Source organism: Phlebotomus papatasi, chromosome 2 (assembly GCF_024763615.1).
Source record: "Phlebotomus papatasi isolate M1 chromosome 2, Ppap_2.1, whole genome shotgun sequence".
Classification (NCBI taxonomy): domain Eukaryota; kingdom Metazoa; phylum Arthropoda; class Insecta; order Diptera; family Psychodidae; genus Phlebotomus; species Phlebotomus papatasi.
In genome coordinates, this window is record NC_077223.1 from 38199528 (window position 1) to 38217257 (window position 17730).

Genomic DNA, 17730 nt, shown 5'->3' on the forward strand with positions numbered 1-17730 from the left:
CATAATACTCTAAAATCAAAACCATGAGTTTCTAAAATGAAAACCATGATACTCTAAAATCAAAACCATAAGTTTCTAAAATCAAAACCACAATACTCTAAAATCAAAACCACAGTTCTCTAAAATCAAAACCATGATACTCTAAAATCAAAACCATGATACTCTAAAATCAAAACCACAATACTCTAAAATCAAAACCACAATACTCTAAAATCAAAACCACAATACTCTAAAATCAAAACCACAATACTCTAAAATCAAAACCATGATACTCTAAAATCAAAACCATAATACTCTAAAATCAAAACCATGAGTTTCTAAAATCAAAACCATAATACTCTAAAATCAAAACCATAAGTTTCTAAAATCAAAACCACAATACTCTAAAATCAAAACCACAATGCTCTAAAATCAAAACTATAATACTCTAAAATCAAAACCACGATACTCTAAAATCAAACCAACAATGCTGTAGAATCATCACCACAATAGTCTAAAATCAAATCCCCAATACTCTAAAAGAATTCAAAACCACAATAGACCAACATCAAAACCAAAGTACTCTAAAAGCAAGACAATAATATTCTAAAATCAAAACCATATTAGTCTTAAATATTTCAGATTAAGCAACATACTTCAGTGGAGATGAATTCCGATTGGAAAAGTTTATATAAAAATATCGAAATAAGACAGACTATGAGAGGTTCTAAGCCTTGATACTCTAAAATCAAAACCATTATACTCTTAAATATTTCAGATTAAGCAACATACTTCAGTGGAGGTAAATTCCGATTGACAAAGTTCATATAGAAAATTGAAATGAAAGATGCATATGAGAGTTTCATGGAAGTGAATACGCGCGCATCATATGCATCACGTGGAAAAAGGTAAAGAATGAAATATATAACATTCACAAAAAAACCCTCAAATTGCCTTGATTCAAAACCTCAGAATACTCTACTTTCAGAACCAGCAATACTCGACAATCAACACAGCAAACACTCCAAAATCAAAACCATGGTACTCTAAAATCAAAACCATGGTACTCTAAAATCAAAACCATGGTACCCTAAAATCAAAACCATGGTACTCTAAAATCAAAACCATGGTACTCTAAAATCAAAACCATGATACTCTAAAATCAAAACCACAATACTCTAAAATCAAAACCATGGTACTCTAAAATCAAAACCACGATACTCTAAAATCAAAACCATAAGTTTCTAAAATCAAACCCACAATACTCTAAAATCAAAACCATAAGTTTCTAAAATCAAACCCATAAATTTTTTAAAATCAAACCCATAAGTTTCTAAAATCAAAACCATAAGTTTCTAAAATCAAACCCATAAGTTTCTAAAATCAAAACCATAAGTTTCTAAAATCAAAACCACAATACTCTAAAATCAAAACCATAAGTTTCTAAAATCAAACCCATAAGTTTCTAAAATCAAACCCATAAGTTTCTAAAATCAAAACCATATGTTTCTAAAATCAAAACCATGAGTTTCTAAAATCAAAACCATGATTCTCTAAAATCAAAACCATGATACTCTAAAATCAAAACCACAATACTCTAAAATCAAAACCATAAGTTTCTAAAATCAAAACCACAATGCTCTAAAATCAAAACCACAATGCTCTAAAATCAAAACCACAATACTCTAAAATCAAAACCATTTTTGCTACAAATTCAAAACTATTTTTCTCTATATTTAAGAGTAAAAAAGTCTAAATTCAAAGCTACTGAATTTCAAAACCATCGTACTCTAAAATTTAAGAAAATGCTCTTATAGAAATTTTTTCTTAATTTAAGCGAAATTTAAGAAAAAAATTGCTTGGAGCAAAATCGAACCCTTAGTTAGAGTATTTTTTTCTTGAATTTAGAGGGTAATTTTTCTCTGTGACTGTCTTCTACCATTTCATTCAATTTTTTCTTGAAGTTCTCGATATTCCAAATAGGTTTGGACATTTTCTTCAGATCTTATTTTGATAATAGGGAAGTGGAACATCTTTGAATTGGGGCACCTATAAAATAAGGCTTTTTCTCCTATTCTGAAATAGAAATGAGCCTTAACATAATATAATCTAGCTTGAAAATCGGTTTGTAGAGCTAAATTTGTTCATAAAGGTCCAGTTTCATTTAAAAATTTGAGTTATTATAGAATATTTTATTGAGCTACTTTTTGTACATTTTCAAAATAATTACATTGTAAGTGTTCCAAATCATTGATTTGCTTCAATTTTAATACATTGTTAAGAATATTTGAATTGTGTTAAGAGATAAAAGATTAAGAAAAATAAATTAAGCACAAGGTAATATGGTGCTTACAGATTTAATGCGAGACAGATATGTATTTTATACAAATGATACTGTTTAAAGTGCTAATTGACTTACAATCGAGTGGTGGGAGGTTTTGCATTGCAGAAGAAAGTTATCTTTAATCTTAGAAATTTGGTTTTGCAAAAGAGGAGTTTTGGCAATCTCATGAAGTTTGATTGTAGAGAAGTCCCATGATTTCTTGTAGATAATTTTTAAGAATTTATTTTGAATAATTTGAAGCTTCTTTTTGTGCGTTCTAGCACAGACTTCCCAGATGAAAAAAAAATTTGAGTAATAAACTTATTTTAAAGGCACAAAATTTCCCCCTATTACATAAAATTCGGAAAACAAGGATATAAAATTAACAATTCCATGATAGACTAATTAATAATAAATTCCTAAAATATTTTACAATTTCTTTTGTTTAAAATGAATTCCATTAATGTTTACAATTTTTGATTTCTCTACAAGTACAATGTAGACTATTGCCCATCCCTTACTCCCTCTACGTGAAAAAATCTCAGGCCAATTGAGAAATTTCAGAATATTGTAAATTGAGGTATATCATTCTGTGGACAATGCCGGAATATCCTTTCTATTCATCCTCCACCACATTCACATGAATTCCATTGAAATTGTGTCTGACTCAACTGTGCACTCTCAATTTTGCCAGCTGTCACGGGCTATTGTCCTCCAGATTCCCTTTATTCTTCCTTTTCTTCCAATGTTCGAACATAGAGCAAAAAATTACCATTCCGATCGACAGGGAGAATTCTACAAGAAAATCAGTGGCCCAGAAGGAAGAGCAGGATGAGGACAAAGACTCTAATTTATTTCTTAGCACTGGTGTTTCTTTTATATGTTATCCACATAAGTCCTTTTTCTGAAAATTCTCCAAACGCTGCACAAGTCATCCAATAAAATCCCCAAGTGTTTCAGCTGTTGCGAGATATTTCTCTGTCTCAGCAAATAATAAATCCCAAACGAAGCAAAATTGCGGCGACGAATTCATTTCTTTAAAACAAACTCAAAACCCCCTAAAAATAGCACCCAAGTTGATTTTGAGTGCATAGTGGAAAGGGGTTTCTTCCAAATGAATATTTGATTTTTCTCATCTTACACCCTATATATGTTTGCGTTCGATGGAATTTTCGATGGTCCTCAAATGCATCCTCAAAAGTCCCACAACGGACGTTCTCGACAACTTTTCCAACTCCTAAAAACATTCCTCTTCATGTGCAAGTCTCAAGTGGTTGCACTAACGCTCCACAAACACCCAAAGGTTTCACGAACATTTTTGAGGATTTCTCTTAACGAGGGGTGAGGGTGCGGAAATTGAAATTGAAAAAACATGGTTCTTCGTCTTTAAGTTTGCTTTGAGAATAAATTTTGATTGAATTGATTGACTGCTTAGTGAACCCTTCTAATTTTGCAGGAAAAAATGATGACCAAAGGTGATACAAACTTTGCGAAATGCTCGTATTCGTGACTTTAATGCCATAATTTAAAAATAGGATTGGAATTATTAGTCCTAATGAAAATAATTTATATATTTTCCGAAAAGTGGTAAAGCATTGTGTTTACGATTTTAGGTATTTTGCGAAGAATCATCTACAGTGCCCGCTTTGTAATCCGGATGATTGGGAGACAATATGACAGATGTCCGCTTCGTAATCCGGTTGGATTTTATGAATTTGTTCAACGTCTCGAAAATATAATACAAGATTTTTTTTTGTAGAATTAAAATAAAATTAGAAATAATAAAATTAGTAGAATTAAAAAAGTTTTAAAAAAGATTAAAAAGACATAATCAGAGAATTCTATGCTATTATACTTCATTTATTAAACAAAAACATCACAGGATAATTCATTTTCATTTGCTTTTTACAAATGCATACGTAACCTCAAATAACTCGTCGATAACTCGTCCGGATTACGCCGATCCGGATTAGAGAGCGGGCACTGTACTTTGTAATCAGGTTTCACTGGTAAAACTAAAAGAATCAAATTGGATTATATTCCATTTTTTGAAAAGGATGGATCATATTTGATCCTTTGAGAAGATCACTAGTCTCTCTTGAAATTTGTTTGAACATTCATCACGATAAATTACGTTTTATCGTAAACTTATTACGCATATCATATTTCTCTCGTATGAGCAAACACCAAAAAATACTTTTTCATTGTTTTTATTCGTTTATTGTGGAGTTAAATAAGTGTCAAAACAGTGAAACTTTCAAAGGACTATCGACGATCTTTTCATTCTTACCAGTCTTGCTTCGCAAACGATTTTAACCGATTCATAAATTAATCCAAAGCCACATAAAATAATATTATATATAAAGGAATTTTAATTTTAAAGTGAATTTTCATTAGGATGTTGTACCGGTTCAAAGATTCAGAATTTAAAAATCTTTAAACAAAATCAACATTTTAATTACACTTTATCACTGAGAGAAATCGGAAAAAGTTAAAATAACATTCCGGAAATGTTAATTTAACCCTGGATTATTGATCCGAAATTGGTGTAAATATTATGCTTTTTAGGTATATTACGGGTTAAAGTTACACTTTTTTATGTTAATTTTACACTTAAAAAAGTGTAAAATTAACATTAAAAAATGTTGATATATTTTTACACCTAAAAATTGTTAAAGTTACGAGGAAAAAAAGTTAATCGCACCCCTTTTTTTCAGTAATTAGATAAACTAAAGTCGGTTGCGAATTATACACTTCCTGGGACTTGTACAATGAATTAATAGGACTTATTAAAATATATGGCGAAAAGTTAACAACCTCTAAAAGCAGTTAAACATATTTGATAATAAAAAGATTGCAGGACCTTTCATCAGCAGGCGATTAGGGTAACGTGTGGTATTTCTGGACAAAGTGCTTTTTGGGACATAATATGGGTATTTTGGGACACATCAAAAATCATATAAATATTTGTTTTCTAATTATTTTTAAGTTCTATACGAAATATTAAGTTCTGTACGTATCAGATAAACATAAAACTTCTGAAATTTTATTTTATTTAAAGCGTGAAATACGCGTGAATTGTTGAGTGTCACATTCTACTTTTTACAAAACCTTCAGTGTGGTCAATTTTGCAGATGTTAACACAAACAGTGTTTAGTTTTTCACGATTTAAGTCACTTTACAAGTGAAATTTGAACAAATTTTTTATAGAAGAGTGAAGTTTAGACTTTCTACTTAAAGGTAAATAATCAGGCTCAGTGAAATTTATTTGCATAATAGCGACGTTTGTCTGTCTCGAAATACCCAATTGTCCCGAAATATACCATTCTTACTTCTTTACATTTTTTTGCTATTTTGTATAAAGAATAATGCATTTTTCAACAATTTTCGATAAGAATTTTAATCTGGATAGCACAAGGAACATAAATATTTATATCAACAAAGAAAAAAAATATTTGAGAAGTCGTTAAGCTGTTTGAAACTTGAAAGTACTAAAAAGTGTCCCGAAATACCACACGTTTCCCTATTCTTGGAAAAGATTTTATAATCCAAAACAAACTTTTGATCAGTTGACGAGGTTCGGGAGAAATGAAGATCTTACTACGCTTCCCAGTATTTACTTGCAGAATGTATCTTCTCAGTCCTCTGAAAAAAAAAACAGTGCTTTTAGCACTTTTTTGATGAATCGATAAACAAAAATATGCTGACCGGTCAACAATTCTCGAACAAAAATTGCTTACGAAATATATGAAAATGACGGTTTAAGGTTAGCGTTTTCAGCTGAATTAATTTCGGTTAGCATTTGAAGATCACAGAGTAGAGCACCCTAAGTTGCAATCTCCTATCATATTGCCTGTAGGATTAGCTACAAAAAAAAACGTCGATCAGTAATTTTCCTTAAAAATTCGGAATTTCAAAATCCTATTAAAATATCATCCTCAGGGAGTCTTGAATCAAAATATTTATATTGCTCAAATTCGATGGATTATTATGTGAATTGCTTTTTCCGTTGCGGTCGAGCAACAATATGATATCGTTTCCAATCTCAAACGAATATTTTCATGAAGAATCCAACTTGACCTGCATTTAAAAGCCTTTTATTTTTCTTTAGAAGGAAAACCCATTGTTGGGTAAGAGGACTCTTTAGAGCGGAAATTGCCAGATATCCACAATGCAGGCCAATTGAAGTGGATACCCTAACATTGCCTTATTGATCCAGCATAAAATTCATTGCGCTCTTAAAGGCCATCCAGCTGAAAACCTCCCAGAAAAACCACTCTAACATTTACACTTTTCCTCCACGAAACATTTAAAAAGGCAGAAGAACGCTTGATTGACATTTTTGGTCGTTTTCATTTGTGAAAAAAAATAAATATAACAATTCCCCACCATGATTGAGAGGGTTTATTTCCGTCGAATTTTTCCATGCACATGGTTTGTGTCCTCCAGCTATGAGTTAATTTTAGAGAATACTTTCCCGAAGAGATGTTATTCAGCTGTCACGAAGAAAAGGGAAAAATCAGGCAAAGGGCCGATGAAAATGCATGTTTTAAATCCCAATGTATTGACATGAATGTCTGAAGGAGAGTTGAAAGTTGGGCCTAAATGCGTATTCATTCAAATTTAACACTTTCCGCTGCATAAAATTAACCGCATAAACTTTTTATACGTTATTGCTCCATAAAGAAATTAACCTTATTATTTTTTTCTCTTCTAGCTCAACAGCGTCCCCGGATCTTGGAGCATCCAGCAGACGCCGTGGCGGCTCGCGAAGAGCCGCTCACACTCAATTGCAAAGCGGCTGGTCGGCCAACTCCTGAGATTACATGGTTTCACAATGGGACGCCACTCGTGCCATCGGAGAGAAGGGTTGTCCTACCAGAGGGATCCCTCTTCTTCCTCAGGTACCCACTCATTTCCATTGCTTTTCCGGGGAAGGATTTTCCGAGTTTAGGCGATTAATCAAATAATTTAGGGATGTGCCAAGACCTTTAATTTGTGCGTTGGAGGAATTTTGAGAATCTCTCAGGAGATTTGAAAGATTCAGTTCGGATTTATTACAGTAAGATTGACTTTGTATAATTATGGAAAGAGCTATTATTCGCCAAATGAAAAAAAATAGTTTAATTTTGAGTTTTGAATTGCAAGTCTTCAAGTCATAACTATAAGTCTAAAATGTATTGACTTTCCATCTGAGGCGCTTGAAAGTCGTATGACTAAAGTTATGGTTCAGTAATAACCTTCCCAGTTTAAGAACTCTCTCCAGTTAGGGTTTTTTCTGTACCAATTCGAAAGTATATCAGAGAGAACTTACCTAAAACCCGGTGGAAGTTCGAACGTTTAAACAAGTTTCACAAAAATATGTTCATGAAAAGAACATTTAATGAAATTACAACTCAAACTTCAAACTTGCCATCTTGCAATTCTACAAAATTCCACAAAAAAATAACTTTTTGGAACAAACATTTACACACTGTTGTTGACATTGATGAGAATTTAAGTTTCAAGAAACCCGAAATTCGAAATAACAGAATAATCAACGCTAAAGCAGCAGGTATGTGAACTTGTACTTTAGGCTTCCGGTAGATTTTTGAATAGGTTTAGCTTTAATTTGAAGTGGGTTATGTCTGATCAAAATGTTATTACTGAATGGAACCAATGTTGATGGTTTTTGGTGTGGTTTCTAATATGCTAAACATGTTTATCTAACTTATTAAAAGATCATATCACAAAGAGTCCTTACACTGAGAAAAAAACGGAGGTGATATTAACATTTTTTCCTCATAACTCTAACACTTTTTAGGTGTAAAAATATATCAACATTTTTAATGTTAATTTTACACCTTTTTAAGGGTAAAATAATACGAAAAAGGGTAACTTTAACACCTAATACACCTAAAAAGCATAATATTTACACCGATTTCGGATCAATACTGCAGGGTAAAATTAACATTTCCGGAATGTTATTTTAACTTTTTCGGATTTATCTCAGTGTACGAACAATTGATTTTTAATATTTTAAATATAATTTATTTTGCGTTTACCTCGAACTTTACAAAAAGCTCTCTCCGATATCCGGCACTTCGATATCCGGCTGACAGCTACCAAATACTGACGGTTGATGAATTCAAATTCTTTTTACTAAGTTTAAATAAAAAAGTTTAAATAGTAGAAGTTTTAAGTTTATATGTAGTTTAAATTTCTTTTCTATATTTTTATATAAAAATGCAATAATACTCTTTTAAGTCCTCGTCAAATTTATTAAAAATTTAAAAAATGTCATAAAAAGGAGGTACTCACATAATGGAATAAAGGAATGTTTCTTTATTAGTTTAAAATCACAATAATTTAAGGGGTATTGAGGGTCATCACTGAGAAAGAAAAAGAGGGTGCGATTAACTTTTTTTCCTTATAACTTTAAAACTTTTTAGGTGTAAAAATATATAGGCATTTTTTAATGTTAATTTTACACCTTTTTGAGGGTACAATTAACATGAAAAGGGGTAACTTTAACCCCCAATACACCTATAAAGCGTAATATTTACACCGATTTTGGATCAATACTGCAGGGTAAAATTAACATTTCCGGAATGTTATTTGAACTTTTTCGGATTTCTCTCAGTGATGCAGACTAAAAACAGCGTAGTATTTTTAATTTCTATTTTTTAATGAAAAATTTATTAATTTCACGCTTTTACAAATGTAAAAGTATAAGATTTCAACTATATTTTCTAAAAGTTTAATTTCAAAGATTTAAAATTTATTCAGCCATTGGAACGTGATTTTTGGAGACGGTTTTTTAAAAAAGTTTACGGCGCAGTGGACAAGATTACTCAGAATAAATTCATCTGATGTCAAAAAACTAAATATTTCCTGTTAGTTGATGAGTTAAATTCGTATTTGAACGGTTGATTTTTTATTACATTAATCACAATTTCTTTTATAAGACCTTCGCGGCGTAAAATACGCTGGATATGGTAATTTTTGTATAACATTTTCTTTAAAATGCAAATTTCTTTTTTTCGTTTTTTGCAAAAACCCACCGTTGCAGTACGAGTTTAACTCATCAGTTAACAGGGAATGCTTGTTCTTTTTTTGACTTCAGATAAATTTATACTGAGTAGTCTTACCTATCACTAAACAAGTATTTTTTTCAAAAACGTCTCTAAAAATCAGGTCCTAACAGATGAATTTTTAAGATTTTTAAATGTAAATTTCAGTAAAAGTATTTTTATATGTCTAAAGAGTTTGAATCAATTTTTTTTATTCCGTTTAATAAAAAAATTAGAGAAAATATGCTGCTTTTCAACCTTTTTGACCCATGTAACCCTATAAGGGACTCTTTGGTCCTTCATTTAGGTGATCGTAAATCACGTCATAATTAATGGTCAACGTTATGTCAGAATTTCGATACTAAAGCCACATTTTGTTTATTGTAAAACTAGTAAAATTTAGTTGTTCATTTTTCTTATGCTTATGACCTATTGTCGTGTCTGTAGTCATGCTATGCCACTTGGGATATTTCTCTCTCATTAACTTCGAGCAATATTACAATACAAAAATTTTACAAAGTTTTAGGATATTCATTATTATTTATAGAACATGATGATCCGATATCTATAACCGTTTGGTCCTGAATTCACCCATACATTCCATTACGTGATGGTCTCAAAAATGTAAACTCTTTTAAATTATGTCATTATTTCAAGTCTTTGGAGTAGGGAAAAAACGTGAACACATGCTTCAAAAAATCAAGTTGTACTTTCATTAAGTGCGACCATTAAACATTTAAAACATACGTCGCAATAGTACCTTTATATTTTTGTAAACATTTTTTATAGCGTGGTATTTTTTTTTAGAACATTAGATTTAAGAATATGAATATGCAGATTAGAAATACATTCACGATAAAGCAGTATTATGCAAACTTCGACATCACGAATCAATCATAACATCATTAATTAATTGTAATTCCTTTCAAATACATCAATTAGAATGGACTATTTATGCGATTAATGCCATCAAATGCTAAAGTGAGCATTCAACAGACCACTCTGAACAGTTCAAAGGGAATTCCTAAGAATGCAGAATCACTTAAATCCCATTTAAAGCTTTGAATTACTTAACCATGCCTAACATACATAAAATTTTCACTATTAGATGTGGAATTTTAAAATGCAAATTAGAATCAAAATAGCTAGTTTTTTTTCTAGTTTCATGAAACACGGAACATTTCATGATTTCAGAACAAATCGTGCCCCTATTTTTGCAAAAATTACTCTGGCACAAGTTGCCTTACCATCCCCATTTCATGGGCGGATTTCACTGTCAATAATCAAGTTCACGCAACAAAATTATACTTCCGCCAAGAAAGTCCCTGAGATATTGCCCTTTTTATAATTGTTGATATAAATATCATTTCTCGTTTTATTTCTTTCCAATTAATTCACGAACATTCATTACGACACTGTTAGACGGATTATTTTAGAATAATTGCGTGTGGGTATTCAAATGAAATCGTTAAAGTACGAATAATAAAAAGGCACCACAGGGCAAAGAAATTGAACTGGATTTTAAAAAGCTGTAACATTTTGAAAGTCTATTTTTTCTGTAGAATTATGGTATTTACGCGGACGAAATTCCAACGAGTTCTCAATTTACTTTTAAATTAAAAACAATAACTTGCTGAAATTCAATTGCACTTTACGGAAAAGTCATTTGCACTAGGAAATGAGAGTATAAACTAATTTCTGAGAAATTACTGACATTGACACCCATTTTCTTCGCATGAGGGCGCTGCTTTCTCCCGTGAGCGGCGCTGACAACTGTTCTCAATTTTATGTTCTCAAACTAGTAGCTTAAAAATTTTATTCACCATACAGAATTTAAATTTAATTAAAATGATTTTCAATGAAAAATTCGAAGAGTTTATTCTGTAATTTCACGTTTATGCGCAGTATCATAAAAAAATCCCCCACATTTCTCTTCTTCAGTTTTATTTATTTTTCTGCAAGAAACAATCCACCACGTAGGAGTAAAAAATTTGGGGATTCAGATGGGAAATACCATTGTCTTAGAGAATGATTGCAACACGAATCATCTGAGGTTATTGCCATGCACTGGAGTTGATGACTTGAATCCCTATTTCTCCGTTCATCGTATTCTGCTGAAAGTCAAATAATGTAGCAAGGGAGTTTAGGGAAAGGTTCCGTGTAGATGCAAAAGAATAAATATTGTCATTTATCTGCCCTTCAGACAAAATTCATGATTTCCACAGAGAAATTTGGTTTTATTTAGAAGGGGAGTAGAAGAAGGTGAGTACGTTTCCCCATGGATCTCTTCGACGAAAATTTATCGCATTCCCCATTATTCTTGAGTGATTTTTCCACCGGAGAATTTGGTGTTGGTTCAATCCAAAGGGATTCGGATTTACTTAAAAAATATTGCATTTTTTCTTGTTGCTTTAGATGAAAATGCAACCAGAAGTAAACATCCAAATTGAAACAATTCATGATTTCTAAATTTAAAAAAAAAAAACTACAAAATTCAGAAAAGCTCATTACTAACGAAAATTAATATTAAATTATATAAATTTTATTTTATTCATGTCTCGTTTTTCACTATACAATTTGTCGTGCAAATAAAGAATTACAAAAAAAACTCAAATTGAACGACAAAATATCAAAACACATAATGGGAAAACTTTTCTAAAACAGTTGTTAGAGTATTTTTTTCGTAAATATTAAACAATTTCCTAAATGCTTAATTTGAATATCTCTGGAGCTTTCAAAGTTTGAAATACAATTGTAGAAAAAAGCTTTGCACTCCATGAAACACAGACACAGAAGAAGCTGCAGCTCTGTGCAAATAAAATAGCTAACAATGGCGCAACTCGCATCTGCAAGAAGTTGTAGCTAACAAAAAAAAAGCTCAAATGCCGACAAATAAAAAAGCTCCGAGTTTACCGAGCTATTAACACAGCCTGTACACAGACATGTACAGTATAACAGGGTAGTGTGGGACATTAAAAGTTTTCGCATTGGTAATTCTTGTCGTCTCCACCAAAATAAATTTAATTGTAAAGTTTAACTGGTGGAGAGAATGTTTCTTGTCGCACAACCAACAGAACACGTTCTCTACGTTTGCAAGGAGAACTTCTCCCGTATTTTTGCGCTTTTCGTGGACTCGCCAAGTGAAATTTCTCACCCAAAATTCATTTGACAAAAGACGCACCCAGTTTATTGCTCAATGTTGAGTGCAACAAAGAAGTGGAGGCTTATTTTAATATATGTATAATGCAACTGCAAGTTGTACATTTGACAGCCAGTAGAATGTTCTTCCGTGCTTATTGCCAGTTTAAATTTTGGGTGCGGGTACGGTATTCTTAAATGAAGTACACCCACTACATTTGCCGACTTTCCATTGAGCAGGTGACATAAGGCATGCAAATGCGTCTGAATTATTCCTTACAAACCACTATCGCTAACATCTGTCGTCTGCAGGGTGTAAAGTGTAAGACTTTTTAAAAAATATTTATAAAGTATTAAATTTGATTTGGGTCAAACTAGACACCAATAATGATGCTATTCAAATGAAAAATTAACATGTTAATTAACTGTTCTAAAGAGCTTCTGCATTATCGAATTATCTTTAGTTAGTTCCTGTCTCGACTGTTTCCTCAGTCCTCGTCGTGTTCTAAAACTACTAAAAGGTTGTAGCAGAAACCAATACAAAGAATAGTCGGTAATGTAGCACCACTTCAGAACAGTTTCAGCGTAAGATAAAACATGTAGGGTAAAGTGATATAATTTGGAATTAGTGTTACAAGTTGGACAATTCGCCGGTGCAAGTTGGACATGGCTTTTTTCTTGATAAATACAGTACAAAATTTGTTTTTAAGCACAATGAACCAAATTATAAAACTAAAACATTAAAAATATATTAAATTTATCAAGATAAAAAGTTCTGTCCAAATTGTACCATTGTCCAACTTGTACCACTGTCCAACTTGTACCACTTTACCCTACATTGAAAAATGTATAGGGTGGCGACATTATTTGTGGCCTGTCGTCACTTATGGCCACGTCGCAATTTTTGTCAGAAAATGATTCCGAAAACCAAGAAAAAATGTGATGTGCTATTAAAACACATCAAATATTTTTAATTTTGAGATTTTTCAAAATAATTTTGTGACATTGTGAAGCTTTTTGCGAATATGCCATAAGCGAAGACAGAGTCCACAGGAAATGCCGCCACCCTATGCTTTCTTGTACATAATCGACTATTCTTTGTATGGGTTCCTGCTATGTTTGGTGGTTTTAGAACACGACGAAGACTGGGGAAAACAGTCGTGAGAGGAACCAACCAAAGAAAATTTGATAATGCAAAACCCCTTGAGAACAGTTTAAATAGTACTAAGAAAAAATTGTTCATTATTCATTGGACTAGTACCCTAAGGAGGAATGAACATTTAATTGGTAAATTAAAAGTGTCTCAATTTGGCTTTTAAAAGAAATCAACGCTAAAGAGATCGGGAGATAGACTTAAGTGTTACGCTTAAGGATAATTTATTCAATTGAATATACTTCTACAAGATCTAAAAACGTTCACGAAAATCGATTTTTAGCGCATATGATATTCATGATCTATGAGTGTCAAAACGTTTAATTCTAAAATTTGGTCTCGATCTGACGAGGTCAGATTTCACTTCGGACCATAGAAGCTGAGATTTAGAGAGTCTCAGCTAACCTAATAATATCTATTCTGAGATAAATCTTGAGATTTAAGTTTTTAAATCGTCCTTTAAAAAGCTGATTGATATTCTCCGATAAAGATTTTTAATTTTAACGTGTTATTTTTCTTTAACACTTAACTTTATCGGACTGCACAATAACGAATAACGTCTTCTTTTACATTTTTAAATACAGAAAATTATTATGTGAACTCGTAATATGTGAAACATCAATAGGATTCAACCCAGAATAGGAAGTTTTTTTATTTTGAGATCCAATGAGCCTTAATTCAAGCTTTTTTTATCTTAAAATTAAAAAGGGACTAACTAAAAAAGGTTTTATAAATTTTAAGAATCACTAAATTAACGATATTTAATTCAAAATTGAAATGAAATTTATTGCTTTTTATGTTACAGGGTTTAAGAATTCTGTTGAAATTAAATTTAACATTATATCATATACAGTTTTTTAAAGGTCATTATAAAGTTATAAATTCAAAGATTTGTCCTGTTTGATAGTACGCTTCCTTATAGTCTAAAACTACATAACTCATTTGAATCCGTATGGTCAATTTTGAATCTATGGGCTATTGTCATTTAAATTTGCAAGATTTTAATTAAGACATCATTATAAATATTGTGAAATAAACGAAACAGTACAAACAAGGAAGTAGAATTTGAAATAATAATCAATAGTCTACTGCCCCTCGGCCAAGTTATGTAACGTCGAGAATAATGCAATGGCACCAAGAGTCGGCAGGAACAGACTAAATTTCCGTCTGCCCTGCTTTTCACATCTATGAAAAGTGTCTTTGTTGTCTTCCCATTCTTCTTCTCCGAAAAAGGCGAGAAAATTCATTCCGAGAACTTGATGGTTCCAACACCAAAGCACTGAAAAAGACTCTGAATGACAATATCGCCATTCATTCTATATTTTTGCTCCTACTCCCATCCTCTTCCTCGTCATCCAAAAAATGCAATTTCCCTTCTTCTCCATTTCATGTAAAACTAGTAGAAAAGATGTTAATTTCAAGTTTTACAGCCATCCACAGTAAATATCATAGTAAATTAAATTGATGTAGCCTTAAAGTGTAATCGATATTTTATCATATAAATCATAAAATCTTAGCTGTCATATCCTGAAGATTATAATTCGGCCATAATTAGTGAATCTAACGATATAAGATAGTGTGTTGATAAATTGATCCATTCGTTTTTCCGATCGTCTAAGAGATATGGACTTTTAACAACAAATTTTTAATATTCTTTTAATTTTATCCCACTATTTTGGAACACCTTAAAATTGGAATGAATTTATTCTTCCGCAAAAATTACATCATGATGTCTGTATACCGCTTTATCCATTCATCTGCCGGTATCATTCTGTCCGATTGTTTTTTCAAAGTTTAAGATTGAAAAGCTTATATAAAGTATATTTACGAACCGAATTGGCCATGATTGGGTACATTGTAAAAGTCTAAGAATAACAACTTTAAACTGATTTCCACTTTTTTTTTAATTTTCTAAGCTCAAAGGTGTTATAACTCTACACACTGTGCATTTATTATCTGACAGTTTATCTAAGTAAAATTAGTTTTTTAGTTTTTGGAAAAAAATTACTAATTTTGACAAGTAATGAGTCGGTAAAAAACGATTATGAACCACCGGTGATTGAATTTTGGATGTAAATTCTATGAATGATGATATTTTATATTATTTTTTAATTAATTTATAGACCAGTTTAACCCTTTAACGACCAGACACTTTTTACAGACCGAAAATCAAAAATAAAAATTTAACCGATAAGCAAAATCAATGTAACGTCTTATATCTGACTTTGGAAAACCCAACAGAGTCCGATTCGGTGCATTTTTTTCTTCTACGAACGATAGGGACAAAAATAACCCAAAAATTTAAATCAAATTTCTGACAATATCAATGAACAATAATTTTCAGTCTAATGAGAAATATTATAAATGAGTATTGTAGTTTCTTTTTCCAAAACGATTTTTCTTAAAAAGAATTGGAATTATGAAAAATAATTAAAATAATTTTTCAATATGAGAATTTAAAAATTTGTCATTTTTAAGCTTGAATATTTACTATATAGCAAATAGCTGGAGACTTACAAAAAATATTCTAAATTCCTTCAACCTTCTACTTTACAATTTTGTACAAACATAAGAAACAAATAATTTTGGGTAGTCAGGATAAATTATGTTCTTTATGGGACACCGGTGTTCCAATCGTCCTTAAAAGGTTAAATCAATAAAAATCGGTAACTACAAAGTACACCGCAAAAACAGGATACTCACACTAATTTTAAAGAAGGAAAATTTGTGAAATACACGAAATTTTCAAGTATGCGTGAAACTTAATAGTTTCACGACTTTCACAAATATATTTAAAATTTTGCTATAATAAATTAATATAATGGGAAATGTCTTGTATACATATTTTCAAATATTTAGTCAATATTCAAGAGAAACTAGCTGGACTTAATCAGCTTGAATAGTTCATAAGCGTTTGGTAAATCGGTGGTAGTCAAAATCCCAAAAAGGCCAAAATCCCGAAAGCCAAAAACCCTAAAGCCAAAATCCCGAACGCCAAAATCCCGAAAGTCAAAATCTCGAATGTTCAAAATCGTGAAAGGGATAAAATTATAGATGTATTTTCGGAGAGGGAAACTCCGTCCGGATGCGGCAACACTTGTCCCCAAATGACCAAAGAGTGTCAGGTGCATCCGTTGAGATCTTTTGTGAACATCCTAGAACCTTCCCACCAATGCAAAACGTCCCCTACCCAACGAAACCCACAGATCTCTGACAACACTCGATCACTGAGGAAGACACGGAGCGTGTCGAAAGCTCTGAAGAAGAGGTAGTTTTTGATCCTGGGTTGAAAACTCCACAAACAGTGTTGCCGCATCCGGACGGAGTTTCCCTCTCCGAAAATACATCTATTATCTACACGGCAATTTTTCTACGATAAAATTATATGGAGGAAAATGTTTAGAATAATTTATCGGGATTTTGGCGTTCGGGATTTTGGCTTTCGGGATTTTGGCCTATTCAGGATTTTCGCTTTCGGGATTTTGGCGTTCGGGATTTTGGCTTTCAGGATTTTAGCCTATTCAGGATTTTGGTTTTCGGGATTTTGGCGTTCGGGACTTTGGCTTTCGGGATTTTGGCGGTCGGGATTTTGGTTTTCGGGATTTTGGCTTTCGGGATTTTGACCGGGACCTTTGGTAAGTAAGTCTTTTAAAAAAAAACTTCATCTGCAGGAATAATCTCTCACACCCCTGCATTAATTCAGAACAATTTAAAAAAAAATAAATAAAATTCTTGATGAAGTTAGAGGGATTTAAAAAAGAAAGTTGAGAAGGTTGAAAAAGTTTTCAAATCTAAAGTCGAACTTTTAGAGAATATTATGTTTTTTAAAACAATTTTAATCTCTTATGCAGAACAATGTCCCTTGTTGCAAATTTGCGAACTTAGCAGAATATGAAAATGAATTTAATTAAGTGACAGAGAATTTTGATGCATTTTCCAGTTAAAGTTTCTCCATGAGCATGAAAACTGGAACACGAGATAACATTTCGCTCAATGTGATCAATCTATGTAAAACAATTCCACGTGGAAGTGAGATCTTTTGTCTTATGGGTATTTTTTTGACTCTGCGATAAATTCCCATTCTT

The 17730-nt window shown here is 31.7% G+C and overlaps 1 protein-coding gene across 1 annotated transcript in view; it reads left to right on the forward strand.

Moving 5' to 3' along the window:
• Nucleotides 1-17730, forward strand: part of LOC129804087 (netrin receptor DCC-like) — a 197500-nt gene that overhangs the window by 63322 nt on the left and 116448 nt on the right. Inside the window, exon 2 of the mRNA XM_055851121.1 lies at nt 7020-7206. Coding sequence (XP_055707096.1) covers nt 7020-7206 — 187 coding nt within the window. The remainder of the gene's footprint in view (nt 1-7019; nt 7207-17730) is intronic.